Raw genomic sequence first — 17,057 nt, 5'->3', positions numbered from 1 at the left:
TGTACTATTCCAGACAAATGGCTGTCGAATCCTCCAGTGATGGAGCGTCCACAACTTCTGAAGGCAGGTTATTCCACTGATGAATTGTTCTCACTGTCAGGAAATTTCTCCTTAGTTCTAGGTTGCTTCTCTCCTTGATTAACAGAATAGCAGAGTTGGAAGGGACCTTGGAGGTCATCTAGTCCAACCCCCTGCTCAGACAGGAAACTCTACATCATTTCAGACAAATGACCGTCCAGTCTCTTCTTAAAAACTTCCAGTGTTGGAGCATTCACAACGTCTGGAGGCAGGTTGTTCCACTGGTTAATTGTTCTAATTGTCAGGAAGTTTCTCCTTAATTCTAGGTTGCTTCTCTCCTCGCTTAGTTTCCATCCGTGGCTTCTTGTCTTGCCTTCAGGCGCCTTGGAGAATAGCTTGACTCCCTCTTCTTTGGGGCAGTCCCTGAAATATTGGAAGACTTGCTATCATGTCACCCCTAATTCTTCTCTTCATTAAACTAGACATACCTAATTCCAGCAACCGTTCTTTATATGTTTTAGTCTCCAGTCCCCTAATCATCTTTGTTGCTCTTCTCTGCACTCTTTCCCGAGTCTCAACATCTTGTTTATATCAAGGCAACCACAACTGGACGCTGTGTCCCAAATGTGGTCTTACCAAGCCTCTGCAATTCTCAAGGGTGTTTGGAGGTCCCACAGTCCTAAATGATACCGCTTGTCTTTCTCCGTGACTGCCATGAACAGAAGCTATATACGGATGATCAAGGAAACTCGAAGTAGTATTCACAGAAGTGAAAAACTGCAGCTCAGGGGTGAACTGTGGAGTCCTTGGTGCTCTCTGAGCTGGGTGGTTTTCTTGCAGACGTTTCATGACCCAACTAGGTAGCATCATCAATGCTAGAAGGGAGGGGGGTTTGTAGAGAGGTGGAGGAGGAGGAGGAGGAGGAGGAGGAGGAGGAGGATGATTTTGGAGTCCTTGGTATTCTCTGAGCTTGGTGGTTTTCTTGTAGATGTTTCATGACCCAACTAACTAAAATCCTCAGTGATAGAAGGAAAGGGGGAGTTGTGGGTATGTGGAAAGGAGGAGGAGGAGGAGGACTGTGGGTCCTTGGTATTCACTGAGCTTGGTAGTTTTCTTGCCGACATTTCATTACCCAACTAGGTAACATCATCAGTGCTAGAAGTGAATGGGGTTTCTGGAGAGGAGGAGGAGCAGGAAGAGGAAGAGGAAGAGGAGGACAACAATTGTGGGGTCCTTGGTATTCACTGAGCTTGGCAAAACTCACTTAACAAATGTCTCACTTAGCAACAGAGATGGGCTCAATTGTGGTTGTAAGCCGAGGACTACCTGTACAGGCAAATTGTCCTCACTGTCTGGAATTAAGGAGAACCTTCCTGTCAGTGAGGACAATTAACCAGTGGAACAGCTGGCCTCCAGAAATTGCAGGTGCTTCATCGCTGGAGGTGTTTAAGAAAAGACTAGACAGTCACCTGTCTGAGATGGTATTGGTTCTCCTGCTTGAGTGGGGGGGGGGCTGGACTAGAAGACCTCCAAGATCCCTTCCAGCTCTATTCTATTCTACTTCCTGCCCCAAACCTGCATTTACCTGTCTTAAGGGTGAAGAAATGCTTCAAATCACATTCCGATCACGTGCAGGTAATTTTGGTCTATTTTATGATCGGTGTGTGTTACCTGTCAAAGTTGAATTTACTATCCTGATGCACCCGGTATGACTTCCCCCCCCCCCCTTTAGGAGTCACCTCTAAGAACTGTATCAACCTTTCTGGCCGCTGATGTCTGATGAAGTTAAAGGCAAATCTTGTTCCCCTAAGAAAATTTTATGAGTCTACATTTCTGACGCTGTGGCTGCTGTCACGTTTCCAGGGCCATAAACACATTGCCCGCCACGTGGGGGACGGCCATGGCGCCACACCACAGTCTGTCTGTCTGTCTGTCTCTCTCTCTCTCTCTCCCTCCCTCTCTCTCCCTCCCTCTCTCCCTCCCTCTCTCTCCCTCCCTCTGTCTCTCTCTCCCTCCCTGTCTCTCTCCCTCCCTGTCTCTCTTTCTCTCTCTTTCTCCCTCCCTCTCTCTCCCTCCCTCTCTCCCTCCCTCTCTCTCCCTCCCTCTGTCTCTCTCCCTCTCTCTTTCTCTCTCTCTCCCTCCCTCTCTCTCTCCCTCTCTCCCTTTCCCTCCCTCCCTCTCTCTCTTTCTCTTTCTCTCTCCCTCTCCCTCCCTCTCTCTCTCTCCCTCTCTCTCTCTCTCTCTCTGGGTGCCCGCTTGGACAGGAGATGCCTCACCTCAGAGCTGCAGTTATTGATCAGGATGACAAAATCCTAACCCAGCCTTTATCGGTTTGTTCATACAGGTTGTCCTTGACTTACAACAGTTCGCTCAGTGACCGTCCAAGATTACAATGGCACTGAAAAAAAGTGACTTATGACCGGTTTTCACACTTACAACTGTTGCAGCACATCCCTCCCCATGGTCAAGAACCACCTGTACATGACGTGATGATCTATATATATGCACATAGTCCCCGACTTGCAACCATTTATTTAGTGACTGTCCAAAGTTACAACGGTATTGAAAAAAGGGACTTATGGCCACTTTTCACACTTATGACCGTCGCAGCATCCCCATCATCAATCATCACTGCTCACATTTATGACGGTTACCGCGTCCCGGGGAGGGGGTCACGTGATCCCCTTTTGCGACCTTCTGACACACAAAATCAATCCAGAAGCCCAATTCCCTTAACAATCGTCTTACCAACTGAACGGCAGATTTGCTTAAAAACGGTGGCCAAAAAAGTCGTAAAATGGGCCGAAACTCACTTAGCTAACCGTCTCGCTTAGCAACGGAAATTTTGGGCTCAATGCGGTCGTAAGTCAAGGACTACCCTGCATAGAGTCAGAACGAGAGGTAATGTGGAAGGGCGGCCTTAGGGTCTGTCGATTCCTCTCTGAAACCCACAAAGGTTTTACGTGCATCTGTTTTCCCGTTTTGTGGCTGTAAATTCAATAAATTTATTACCTGCTCCTCAAAGAAATCCCCCTTAGGGTCTGTCTTGACTTTCCTGCTAAATCGATTTTAGCGGCCGATGCTGGGATATACATTATAAGCGGGAAAGAGTGTCTTTTCCCTACATTATGTGTAATTTTATATACTTTTATAAAGTCTCCATACTCTCCTCCCTGAAATGCCTTTGGCTTGGTTCTGCCCAGTTGACTCACTGCCTATTCTCCAATTCCTCATATTTTTTGGCAATTTCTTCCTGACATTTTGGTCCCGCTGAGGCAGTTAAAACCATTCCCCTCAGTCTGATCCAACTCGCTGACGGTCACCAGCGCCATCGTTCTTGCATGTGGCCCTTCTCCAGACATACCCTCAACACTATTACAATGTAATCTCGCACAAAGGTGAGGGACCTTGGCCCCTTTAGGACTTGTGGATTTCAACTCCCAGAATTCCTGAGCCAGCCGTGCTGAGGGGACAGAGAAAGGTTTCCATGCTGAGCTATATTGGCTCAGGAATTCTGGGAGTTGAAGTCCACAAGCCATAAAAGGGCCGTAGTTCCCCACCTGTGAATAATAATAATAATAATAATAATAATAATAATAATAATAATAATAATAATAATAATAATAATAATAATAATAATAATAATAATAATAATAATAATAATAATAATAATAATAATAATAATAATAATAATAATAAAGTTGGAAGGGACTTTGGAGGTCATCTAGTCCAACCCCCTGCTCAGGCAGGAAACCCTATATCATTTCAGACAAATGGCTGTCCAGTCTCCTCTTAAAAACTTCCAGCGTTGGAGCATTCACCGCTTCTGGAGGCAGGTTGTTCCACTGGTTAATTGTTCTAACTGTCAGGAATTTTCTCCTTAGTTCTAGGTTGCTTCTCTCCTTGGTTAGTTTCCATCCGTTGCTTCTTGTCCTGCCTTCAGGCACTCAAGCAAAGCGGGCATGCTGCAGATCCCATCACCAAGAGCGCGTCTGTAATTCTATACACAGGCAGTCCTCGACTTGCCCACGCTTCATTTAGTGACCGTTCAAATTTACAACGGCACTGAAAAAAGGGACTTACGGACCTTTTTTCACACTTACAACCGTCGCAGCATCGTTAAGTGTGGAAACCGGTCATAACTCACTTTTTTCAGTGCTGTTGTAACTATGAAAGGTCACTAAACGAATGGTTGTAAGTTGAGGACTACCTATTTGGGGTAGGCCTGGAAACAGGTCCTGGGACTGAGAACTCAAAAGCAACACTCTCCAGGCCTTAGCTGGCCAGCCTGTCAACGGAAGAAAAAGAGGTTTTTATTTTTTTTCCCCCTTGTTTTTGCATTCCAACCAATTACCCTTCCTTGTTCCCACAACGGCGGCTCCGATCATAAAAATTCATAACTTAGTTACATTAAACACACACACATACACACACACAAACCTAAATATCTCCACCCGTGCCCAGTCGAATCAATTATGCCGCCGTTGTGTCGAGCGGCCTAGGCAGGGGCCTCCCCTCCATGTTGGAAGAAGCAGGAGGGCTATAAAATGTGCTGCAAAATCAATTAAAGATGAAAAACACACAACTCTCTTGCAACTTGGCGATAGGGAGGGGTGGTGGGGGTGNACACACACACAAACCTAAATATCTCCACCCGTGCCCAGTCGAATCAATTATGCCGCCGTTGTGTCGAGCGGCCTAGGCAGGGGCCTCCCCTCCATGTTGGAAGAAGCAGGAGGGCTATAAAATGTGCTGCAAAATCAATTAAAGATGAAAAACACACAACTCTCTTGCAACTTGGCGATAGGGAGGGGTGGTGGGGGTGGTGGCAAGCGATAGAGCCTTGATAAGGGCAGGCGCCATGCGAAGCCTATCTGCAAGCAGAAAGCCATCAAAGAGACAGATAAGCATCTTCAGAGAGTACAAGGCGCACACGGGTCATAAGAGACGAATCACTTCCTGGTTTGTGATGGATAGTAAAAATTTATGACCTATTAACCTTCCGCCAGCCTTTCAAAAAAAATAAAGTACAGAAAGGGGGTGACTTTCCAATAAACTGGTCATCGTCAAGATCTGTAAAGCCATTTTGGGATGGGGGTCAGCAGGAAGGCAGATCTATTTACTGTACAACAAGAACATTTACTGTACAACGAGAAGGACGAGGACGACTTTAGGCAGCAGAAGGGGGGGAAAAAAAGATCTTTGGATCAAGAAGTTTTTATTCTGACGCCGCTTAAGTGTTTCCTGCCTTTTGTTAATAAGGAACCAGGAACCAGGAACAGGCAGGAACCAGGGCAAGGAATGGAATCACCTGGCCGGAGAAAAAGGGGTAGAATGGGGATGGGAGGAGCCCCTTCTGGGGATCCGTTGCCCCCAAAATGTAGAAGTCAGTTCTGGATCAGGAAAAGGAGAAATGCCGGTGGTTCAAGGGAGTTTATACACTACGAGGAAACCGGTCCATCCCCCAAAATGGATGCATAAGATCAGAGGTGGGCAACCTTGGCTCTTTTATGACTCGAGGACTTCAATTCCCAGAATTCCTGAGCCGGCCTGGCTCAGCATGGAACCCTTTCCATTTCTCCTCAGCATGGCCGGCTCAGGAATTCTGGGAGTTGAAGTCCACGAGTCATAAAAGAGCCAAGGTTGCCTACCCCTGATCCATAGTATACAGGTAGTCCTTGACTTACAACGGTTTAAAGATACCACGGCACTGACAAAAGTGACTTAAGACCGTTTTTCGCACTTACGACCGTTGCAGCAGCATCCCCACGTGATCAAAATTTGGACGCTTGGCAACTGGTTTATGTTTACGATGGTTGCAGTGTCCTGGGGGGGGGTGTCACGTGATCCCCTTTTGCGACCTTCTGGCGAGCAAAGTCAATGGGGAAGCCAGATTCACTTCACAACCGGGTTGACTAACGTTAATAACTGTAGAGATTTGCATCACGCCAGTGGCAAGAAAGGTCTTAAAATGGGGCAAAACTCACTTAACAAATGTCTCGCTTAGCGACGTAAATTTTGGGCTCCGCTGTGGGCGTGAGTACCTGTATTTCCTGAGAGTTAGAACAATTAACCAGTGGAACAACCTGCCTCCAGAAGTTGTGAATGAAGAGACTGGACAGCCATTTGTCTGAAATGGTATAGGGTTTCCTGCCTGCGCAGGGGGTTGGACTAGATGACCTCTAAGGTCCCTTAACTTTATTTTTTTATTATTATTATTATTTTATTATTATTATCAACATCATCATCATCATTATTATTATATTGTGTAGAGTAATTAATGTACAAGCATTACAACTGGAAAGGATGAACACGTGGCAAGCTATTCTAGGGTGGTGGGGTCCTTGATGATGTTACCTAGTTTGGTAATGAAATGCCTGCAAGAAAACCATGTTCAGAGAGCACTAAAACCCCTCAGTCTTCCTCCTCCTCCTCCTCCTCCTCTCCGCACACCCCACTCTCTTCTAACACTGATGGTAGCAATAGCACTTAGCCATTTGTCCGAAATGGTATAGGGTTTCCTTCCTGAGCAGGGGGTTGGACTAGATGACCTTCAAGATCCCTTCCAACTTTACTACTACTACTACTACTACTACTACTACTACTATTATTATTATTATTATTATTATTATTATTATTATTATTATTATTATTATTATTATTATTATTATTATATCCCGCTTCATAGTGCTTTTATAGCCCTCTCTAAGCAGTTTACAGAGTCAGCATATTACCTGCCAAAAATCTGGGTCCTCATTTTACCTAGTCAGGTTACGAAATGTCTGCAAGAAAACCACCGTTCAAAGCAGACATGTCAAACACAAGGCCCGGGGGCCAGATGCGGCCCGCAAAGTGGTTTCATGTGGCCTGCGAAGCCATCCTGGAAACAGTGAGGGAACGGCCCCTGCTGCCTTGGCCCTGGCCCAGGCTGGCCGGGAGCCAATGTACAATTTTGTGGTGGCCATCTTGGCACTTGCCCCGGTGGACCATGCCTTGGCACTTGCCCCGGTCCCACCCCCTTCTGCCAGAGACCCTCAGATCTGTCCCACTCCTGCCCAGGCCCCCACAGGCACCCTTGACGCGAATGATGTAGAACTGGCCACACCCACCCAGTAGGCCACACCCACTCCATCCACGTCCACCCAGTGGGCCGCACCCACCCTGGCCACACCCACCCGGCCCCCCAAGGGCAACCACAATGCTGATGCGGCCCTCAGTGAAATTGAGTTTGACACCCCTGGTTCAAAGAGTACCAAGGACCCCACAGCTACAAATATTTTCTCCTATAGGTATTCCCGGGTTCTTTAGTTCCCGATGGGAAAATCTGAAGCCTTGGCCTTTTCTTCTTAAATTAGACTTCACCCTTCTCATCCTTTCCAACAGAGGGCTGCCTTCTGCCCATAGGAGAGACAGCTGTCTGTCTGACGTGAGCCCTGACAAGGGAAGGAAGAAGATGGGGTCACTGGCCTTCTGCCTGCATTGGCTTGGCTGCATTCACAAGTGGCAGACTAAGACACGCAGAGGTGACAAAACATACCTGTGCGTGCCATCAAATGTTGCAGCGCGTTGGCAATTTCGATCTCAGGCGTTCACGGCACGCTTGCAGCAAAACCTCCTAAGATCTCATGAAATTTGGAATCTTGGATCTGGGTGGCTTTAAAGTTGCGGGGATCTGGAGGCTCCATGGAAAGGGGGGGGAGAGAGATCTCTATTTTATGGTAAACCACACATTAGGCTACCTTGCAATGATGACTGTTTACTTGAAAGAGATACTGGAATAAAGATAGGATGGAGAATAAGCAGGCAAGAGATAAAGTGCAGCAGATTATTTTGGAAATCACCCAGTTCTGCAGAGTAAGTTCTGCAGAGACAATATTTGAAGAGTCTCTGGTGGTATAGAGACTATGTGTCCCTATTTGAAAAGTCTGAAATGGGTGGAAACTTGTTAAAGAGAGATCCAACGAGGAGGAGGAAATTCCTGACAGTGAGAACAATTAATCAGTGGGACAGCTTGCCTCCCGGAGTTGTGGGTGCTCCATCACTGGAGGTTTTCAAGAAAAGATTGGAGAGAAAGACAGACAGAGAGAGGGGGGGGGGGAGGGAGGGAGGGGGGAGGGGAAAAGAATAAGAGAGAGAGAGAGAAAGAGAAAGGAAAAGGAAAAGAGAGATAGGAAGAGAGAGAGACAGAGAGAGAGAGAGAGAAAGTAGAGAAAAAGAAAGAAAAAGAAAAAGAAAGAGATAGGAAGAAAGAGAGAGAAAGAAAGAAAAAGAGAGAGAAAAAAAGAGAAAGAGAGGAAGAGAGAGAGGAAGAAAGAGAGAGAGGGGAGGAAAGAATAAGAGAGAAAGAGAAAGAAAGGAAGAAAAAGAGATAAAAAGAGATAGGAAGAAAGATAGAAAGAGAGACAGAAATAGAGAGAAAGAGAGAAAGAAAGAAAGAGAAAAAAAGAAAGAAAAAAAGAAAGGAAGAGAGAGAGAGAAAGAAAAAAAAGAGTGTGTGTGTGTGAGAGAGAAAAAGAATAAGAGAGAGAAAAAGGCAAAGGCAAAGAGAAAGAGAAAGGGAAAGGAAGAAAGAGAGAGAGATAGGAAGAAAGACAGAAAGAGAGACAGAGATAGAGAGAAAGAGAGAAAGAGAGAAAGAAAAAGAAAAAGAGAGAGAAAGGAAGAGAGAGAGAGAGAGAAAGAAAAAAGAGAGAGAAAAGGAAAAAGAAAGAGGAAGAAAGAGAGAGAGAAAAAGAAAAAGAAAGAGAAATAGGAAGAAAGAGAGAGAGAGAGAGAGAAAGAGAGAGAGAGAATATGGTAGTTGCTTTCCCATTCTCGGCCCTGTTTAGACAACTTGCACAAATCAATTTTGTTTCTGTGGTTCGGTTTCCTCTGACAGTTTAAACCTCAATTCAATCACCAGGCTCCAGGGATTTCTGAACCACTGAAGATTAAAACCCTCCTCCAGCCCCAAGTGTTTTTACTAATGTTGTGTGTTTAATAACTCCACTTATGAGCAATTTTGTTAGGAGGAGGAGGAGGGGGGAAAAAAGAAGAAGATAAATCCGAGCCTGAACAAACCTCTGGAAGTGATAGAGCTGAATTTTTAAAAGTCAAATTGCCCTGCACTTGCCCTTGAATAAATGCGGGAACGCTGCAGCCAGGCATTACGGAAACTGCCTATCGGGACTTGATCTCTCATACCGAGTCAGCGCCAAAAAACCTGCAAAGTCATGTTCAACTAACGCCATGCCAACAACACTTGTGAGGATCGCCCAGCGATAAGAGCCCTTGCTGAAGAACTGACCAGGAGCACCTTCGGAAACGCAGGGACAGACGCGACATTTCTAAAAAGAGAGCAAGTCAACTTTCCGGTTTAGAAAAACAGGGCGGTCCTCGACTTACAACCGCAGCCGAGCCCAAAATTTCTGTTGCTAAGTGAAACATTTGTGAAGTGAGGTTCGCTCTGTTTGATGGCTTTTTTCTTGCCACAGTTCTTAAGTGAATCCCGGCAGTTGGTAAATTTGTAACACGGTTGTTAAGTGAAACAGGCTTATCCCACTGAGTTGGCTGGTCAGAATGTCGCAAAAGGGGATCACGTGACACACACCCCCCGAGATGCTGCGACCGTCGCAAATAGGAGTCACTTGCCAAGCGTCTGAATTTTGATCACCTGACCACGGGGATGCTGCCAACGGTCGTAAGTGTGAAAACTGGTCATGTCACTTCTTTTCAGAGATAAGTGTGAAAACTGGTCATAAGTCACTTTTTTTCAGAGATAATAATAATAATAATAATAATAATAATAATAATAATAATAATAATAATAATAATAATAATAATAATAATAATAATAATAATAATAAAGTTGGAAGGGACCTTGGAGGTCATCGAGTCCAACCCCCTGCTCAGGCAGGAAACCCTATACATTTCAGACAAACGGCTGTCCAGTCTCTTCTTAAAAACCTCCAGTGTTGGAGCATTCACCACTTCTGGAGGCAGGTTGTTCCACTGGTTAATTGTTCTAACTGTCAGGAAGTTTCTCCTTAGTTCTAGGTTGCTTCTCTAAATGAACTGTTGTAAGTGGAGGACTACCTGTATATCGCTTTTAAAAAAATAATAATTCCTGAATAAAATACCATTTTGTGCAACTGTTGGCGGAAACAAAACAACTGGCTTGTTAATCTGAATTAAATCCGATTAAGCAGGCAACTGTCTTTGGAGGAAAGATCCTGGTGTTGAAGCTCAAATACTTTGGCCACCTCAGGAGAAGAGAGAAGATTCTTTGGGAAAGATGCTGATGTTGGGAAAGAGGGAAGACGAAAGGAGAAGGGGACGGTGGAGGAGGAGAAGGTTAGATGGGTGTCGTCAACGCAACAAACGTGATTTTGGGCAAAACACCGGGAGACGGTAGAGGACAGGAGGGCCTGGTATGATATCAGAAGAACAGCAGAACTTCCAGATTCAGCCACAGTTTTGCTCCATACGGTATCAACCTTGTGAACTCTCAAGCTTCCTCTTTCCGCTACGTATTCAAGATGGACAGTGATTCAAATTTATACGAGGGCGGTTTGGAAATAAACCTCCGTTTGGTTATCCATGACGGACACTCGCAGAGACAGAACTTTTATTATACACCTTAGAACAGTGATGGCGAACCTTTTAGAGACCGAGTGCCCAAAACCTGGCCCTAACCCTGCTCCACCCCCTGCCCCGTCCCTGCCCCGCCCCCACTGTCCCACCCTGCCTGCCCGCAGGGCCACTCACCGCCTCCAGGGCCCGCCGCAGATTGCCCAGGCAGCCCAGCAGTGTCACGGCGGCCACGTCCTCTGCCCACGCCCTGCAGCATCAACTGTGCGTGTTGGGGCGTGAGGACAGAGTCTTGTCTACGCTGCCTGGCTGCCATGTCCTTGACTGCGCTGCTCTGCGTGGGCCACGCTCGGGGGCGACTCTCCTCCAGGGGGGCTGCTGGTGAGGAGGGGGGCGTGGGCGGAGGCAAAGCTGGGGCAATGGCATGTGTGCCCACAGAGAGGGCTCTGAGTGCCGCCTCTGGCACCCATGCCATAGGTTCGCCACCACTGCCTTAGAAGACTACAACATTACATTACTTTTCGACATAATCGCCTTTCAAACTGAGGCCCTTGTCATAACGTCACACAAGGTTTGAAATTCCTTAGTCGTAGTCGCTTGGCGCCAAATCTGGGCTATTGGGGGGGGTGTGATCAAAAAGATCCCGACGGAACTGCTTCACAAGTTCTTGGGTATGTCTAGCAGTGTGCGGGCGAGCATTGTCGTGAACCGACACCACACCGGAAGTCAGCAGGCCCCAATGCTTGTTATGGATGGCTGGTCTGAGTTTTCGTAACGTTTCACAGTCGACGTCTGAATTGATCGCTCCATGAACTTCACTAGCAATACTCCTTTGTCATATTCACATTTGGCGGGATTTTCCACGGCACCACTTCCGATGTGGTGTCGGTTATGTCGAAAAGTAATGTAATGTAGTTTTCTAAGGCAGGGGTCCCCAACCCCCGGTCTGTGGACCGGTACCGGGCCGCAGCATGCCAGCAACAGGTCTGCACAAACAAGCAAAGCCCCATCCGTGGGATGCAGGCAGCACACAAAACCACACACTCTCCGGGCCGTGGAAAAACCTCTCTCCACGGAACTGGTCCCTGGTGCCCAAAAGGTTGGGGACTTCTGTTTTAAGGTGTATAATAAAAGTTCTGTATCTGCGAGTGTCTGTCCTTGATAACCAAACGGAGGTTTATTTCCGAATTGCTCTCGTATGTATTTATATGTAAGGATGTAGGCATATGTATATGTTGTATGTAGCCTGTTTATATGCGTGTTGTGTATGTGTACACTTTTGGAGAGCAGGCAACAGAATTTCATTTTTTTAATGTGTGCCAGTGTGCCAGCAGCAAAAAAAATGACAATAAAGGTTATCTTATCTTATATGGTCCATGAGGTTGCAAATAGGCGGACCCAACTTAACGATTGAACAGCAATCAAATAGGCAACCAGGTCAAAGGGTTTTCACTCAAATGATTGTTTTGTTGTTTATGCCAAAACAGGACCTATGGAACCATTCCAGGTTTCATTCAGAGTCTTGAGTTCTGATCCACTCTACTCTTGAAAATAAACGCTCATCGTTTTTCAACATCTCACAATGCTTTAGAGCAGGGGTAGTCAACCTTGGCTCTTTTATGACTCGTGGACTTCAATTCCCAGAATTCCTGAGCCAGCTTAGCTGGCTCAGGAATTCTGGGAGTTGAAGTCCACGAGTCATAAAAGAGCCAAGGTTGACTACCCCTGCTTTAGAGGATCACTTGCGTATTGAAGACTAATCGCAACGAGTCAAGTCTTTTCCCTTCTGTCACATGGGGCTTAAGGGTTCTCCTCCAGTGGTGGGATTCAAATAGGTGAACAACCGGTTCTCTGCGTGGATGCCGCTTCCAGAAGTCCATTCTGGGCCCGGGCAACAAAAAATTAGCTATCGGTTCTGCCGAAGTGTTGCGAACCCTCTGAATCCCACCACTGTTCTCCCCTTAACCAGTCCACAACCAATATCTTACATCCACTCGGAATGAAACAAGTCTTTGGAGGAGATCAGCTTAAAACGACACCATCCCTTCACTCAGTGAGGTCAACAGTCCCACATAAAGTTGTCCCTTGCAGTTCCAAACTTCAGAACAGGCTACACTTCATGCTGATATAAGTCTTGACCAGTAAGTACAATGTTTCTGCCATGTTCGGGTGTCCTCAATAGATCTTAATCTGAATCTGAATACCATCACCAATTAGATATTGTCCGTTGGCCACAAAGACACCATCATTCCTTCCACCATACCTCAACAACAGACGGGACGGTCTCAACTTCGAATCTCCCCAAGCAGTACTCACATGCCTTTAGCCACGACGGAACCAAATAGTCTATTTTATCCATCCACAAAATATCTTCAGTTTTGTTGACACACTCACAAACATTTTGCCAATGGGAAAATCCGTGCGCGCTTAACCGTGAACACATTAAAAAAAAAAATGGTTTGATAGACCCATTTTCCTACCTGAGGTAGTATCAGTTGCTGAAGATCTTCCCCGCAGATCAGTAGTCGGGCATGACGATCCTGGCATGCTAACAGGCTCAGAACGTACAGGCTGGATTCTAAAAATACAAAGCACACGTCAGTTGGAAGGATCAGTTTGTTGAAAAGAGCGCCACAAGGGCCTACAGCACAAAAACTGAAGGCACCACAACGATCTGGGCCCAGATTCAGAATGCAATAACTGAGCTACAGCACAGGTGGTCCTCGACTGACAACCATGATCGAGCCCAAAATTTCTGCTGCAAAGTGAGACATTAAGTGAATTTTGCCCCATTTTATGACCTTTCTTGCCACCGTTGTTAAGTGGATCGCTGCAATTGTTAAGTCGGTAACAGGGTTGTTAAGTGAATCTGGCTTGGCGTGAGCCTGGGATGCTGCGACCGTCGTAAGTAGGAGCCAGTGGCCAACCGTCTGAATTTTGATCGCATGGCTATGGGGATGCTGCAACGGTCGTAAGTGTGAAAAACGGTCGTTAAGTCACATTTTTCAGCTGTTGGAAGTTTGAACGGTCAGTAAACGAACTGTTGTAAGTCGAGGAGTATCCGTATGTAATTCTGGACTGGCAGGATGTTTACACTCTCTAGGACAGGGGTCTTCCAACTTGGTCCTTTTATGACTGGTGGACTTCAGCTCCCAGAATTCCTCAGCCAGCGTGCCTGGCTGAGGAATTCTGGGAGTTGAAGTCCACAAGCAGGGGTCTTCCAACTTGGCCCTTTTATGACTTGTGGACTTCAGCTCCCAGAATTCCTCAGCCAGCGTGCCTGGCTGAGGAATTCTGGGAGTTGAAGTCCACAAGCAGGGGTCTTCCAACTTGGCCCTTTTATGACTTGTGGACTTCAGCTCCCAGAATTCCTCAGCCAGGCATGCTGGCTGAGGAATTCTGAGAGTTGAAGTCCACAAGTCATAAAAGGGCCAAGTTGGAAGACCCCTGCTCTAGGACCTTTCTGTTCTACAGAACAGCTGGATGGTTTGAGACGCCCGTTGTGTTCAGACTGAAAAATAAGTCACATTTTTCAGTGCCGTTGTTAAGTTCGAACCGTCACTAAGCGAATGGCTGTCAGTCGAGGACTACCTGCATAACACTAGGGGGAACGAGAAACAAAGAACGAGTGCTTGCTTTTTTTCTTTTTGAAAAAAAAAAAAGAAGAAAATTAACCTGAGACTGTCCAGATCCAAATCATCGGTGTCAAAGTCCAGGAGAGGCTGCGGCGTGTCGCTGGGGCCGTGGGACTGAAGCACGGAAGAACTGGAGGAAATCACAGTGGTTTGGCCGGAAGGATGGATAGTCTTGAACTGGAACTGTGGGCCCATCCAGAGGCGCCGGTGAGGTCCAGTATGAGTCACAATTTCCACCTGGAAGGTGGAGAAGAGCAACAAAGTTGATCAGGGGACTAGAGGCTAAAACATATAAGGAACGGTTGCTGGAATTGGGTATGTCTAGTTTAACAAAGAGAAGGACGAGGGGGGACATGACAGCAGTGTTCCAATATCTCAGGGGCTGCCCCAAAGAAGAGGGAGTCAAGCTATTCTCCAAAGCGCCTGAAGGCAGGACAAGAAGCAACGGATGGAAACTAATCAAGGGGAGAAGCAACCTAGAACTAAGCAGAAACTTCCTGACAGTGAGAACAATTAACCAGTGGAACAACCTGCCTCCAGAAGCTGTGAATACTCCAACACTGGAAATCTTTAAGAAGAGACTGGACAGCCATTTGTTCGAAATGGTATAGGGTTTCCTGCCTGAGCAGGGGGTTGGACTAGATGACCTACAAGGTCCCTTCCAACTTCATCATCATTATCATCATCATCATCATCATCATCATCATCATTATCATCATCATCATCATCATCATCATCCAAACAATGCATAATCAGGTCTTGATGGACCTTCAGAAGCGATGAGAACAACTTCACCCGGGGTAGGAGGAGAAGATTTCACAGTGGGGGGCACACAGTAGAAAAGGCCTGCAACTACCAGGCAGTGGCTTATTTGAAACCGGACCGCGCAAGGGATGAGCAAGAGTGTGCGAAGCTCCGCTCGTGTGAGTGGCAACCAACCACGCGCAGGTGAAGCTCCACGCGCACGAGAGGCGTGCATACTCGTGCGTGTAAAACTCCACTCACGCGAGCGACGGCTGAGCGTATGCCTATAAAACGCCACTTGGACGAGCAGTGGGCAAGCACGTGTGTGTGAAGTGCCAGTCGCGCAAGCGGCAAGCAAGCGCGGGAAGCTCCACTCGCACAAGTGGTGGGCGCTTGTGCTTACGCACGAAGCTCCACTCCTGCATGGAAAGTGCTCACGTGAGAGGCTCCATTCGCGCAAATGGAGCTTTGTGCGCGAGCACTTGCCCATCGACTGCAGGGCCCGGTTTCAAACAGACTGCGGCCCATTAATGGGCCACAGCCCGGGGGTTGGGGACCCCTGTCCTAGATGACAAGACCCAGAACATGCCCATTCTCTTAGATCAGGGTGTCAAACTCGCAATGTCACGTGACGTGTCGCCACATATCGTGACTTTTTTTCCATTGCCGGCAATGGGGGTAGGCACAGTTTTGGCATGACGCATCCGGCCCGTGGGTCGGCAATTTAACACCCCTGTCTTAGATCTAGTGGGATAGGCAGATGAAACTGGGAAGAGGAGGTTCCTGAAAGAACCTTGTCCCATGCCAATTCAGGCTCTTTAGAACGACGCCAGCATATTGAATTAGACCCAGAAACAAACTGGTAACCAACGCAGCTTGTGTAGTAGACGTATAACGTGTGCTGTACCCGGAAAATACGTAACGGCTTGTACCACTGTATTTGGCCAGCTGATGTTTCCAGGTAGTCTTCAAAGGCAGTGTGTAATGGGTACACAATATGAAGTTGTCTAAAGCAGAGGTCCCCAACCTTTTGGGCACCAGGGACCGGTTCTGTGGAGAGAGGTTTTCCAACGGACCAGAGAGTGCGTGGTTTTGTGTGCTGCCTGCATCCCGCGGATGGGGCTTTGCTTGTTTGTGCGGACCGGTTGCTGGCATGCTGCGGCCTGGTACCGGTCCATGGACCGAGGGTTGGGGACCCCTGGTCTAAAGCCCCTCCCCCCAGGCACAACTGCTGCCTATTCCTTGAAATAGGAGTCATGAGTCCAGTAAAATCCCTAAATTGCATGCAGGGTCTGTTTGGAACAGTGCCACCCCATCTAGCACCAGAGGTGGTACAGACCTAGAACTACAGGTGTGGGAAGCACACCAACCTCTGTGGCATCATATAGAGCTAGTCCTCAACTTACGACCGCAATCGAGCCCAAAATTTCTGATGCTAAGTGAGGCAGTTGTTAAGTGAGTTTGGCCCCATTTCACGACCTTTCTTGCCACTGTTGTTAAAGGAATCACTGCAGTTGTTAAATCACTAACACAGTTAAATGAATCTGGCTTTCCCATTGGCTTTGCTCGTCAGAAAGTCGCCAAAGGGGGATCCCGTGACCCCGGGACACTGCAACGGTCATAACTATGAGTCAGTGGCCAAGCATCTGAATGTTGATCATGTGATTGTGGGGATCACGTCGTCAGTGTGAAAACTGGTCATAAGTGTCATTTTTTCCAGTGTAGTAGTAACTTTGAACGGTCACTAAATGAATTGTTGTAAGTTGAAGACTACTTGAATAGGAGGGGAGAGGAGGAGGAGGAAGAGAAGGATGAGGAGGAGGAAGAGGAGAAGGAGGAGGAGGAGGAGGAGGAGGAGGAGAAGGAGGAGGAGGAGGAGGAGGAAGAGGAGAAGGGAGGATTTTAGGTAGGGATGATTTTAAGAAAATTTTAATTGACACACAGCTTCGAATATTTGGCTTTTAATTTGGTTTTATGGGGGTTTTTTGTTCTTTGATGTATTTTGTTTGTCTGTTTTAATATGCTGTGCACCGCCCTGAGTCCTACGGGAGAAGGGCGGTATATAAATTAAATTATTAAATTAAATTAAAT

The 17,057-nt window shown here is 46.9% G+C and overlaps 1 protein-coding gene across 1 annotated transcript in view; it reads right to left on the bottom strand.

Moving 5' to 3' along the window:
- Positions 1–13,067: 13,067 nt before the first annotated feature.
- Positions 13,068–17,057, bottom strand: part of LOC107299605 (breast carcinoma-amplified sequence 3-like) — a gene marked incomplete at both ends in the record, with an annotated part of 8,451 nt that continues 4,461 nt past the window's right edge. The window contains 2 exons of the mRNA XM_015828967.1: positions 13,068–13,165; positions 14,263–14,459. Of these exons, the coding sequence (XP_015684453.1) occupies positions 13,068–13,165; positions 14,263–14,459 (295 nt within the window). The remainder of the gene's footprint in view (positions 13,166–14,262; positions 14,460–17,057) is intronic.

This window comes from Protobothrops mucrosquamatus, unplaced genomic scaffold (assembly GCF_001527695.2).
Source record: "Protobothrops mucrosquamatus isolate PMUCROS unplaced genomic scaffold, P.Mucros_1.0 scaffold5175, whole genome shotgun sequence".
In the NCBI taxonomy this organism is placed as follows: domain Eukaryota; kingdom Metazoa; phylum Chordata; class Lepidosauria; order Squamata; family Viperidae; genus Protobothrops; species Protobothrops mucrosquamatus.
This window is presented reverse-complemented; position numbering and strand designations above follow the sequence as displayed.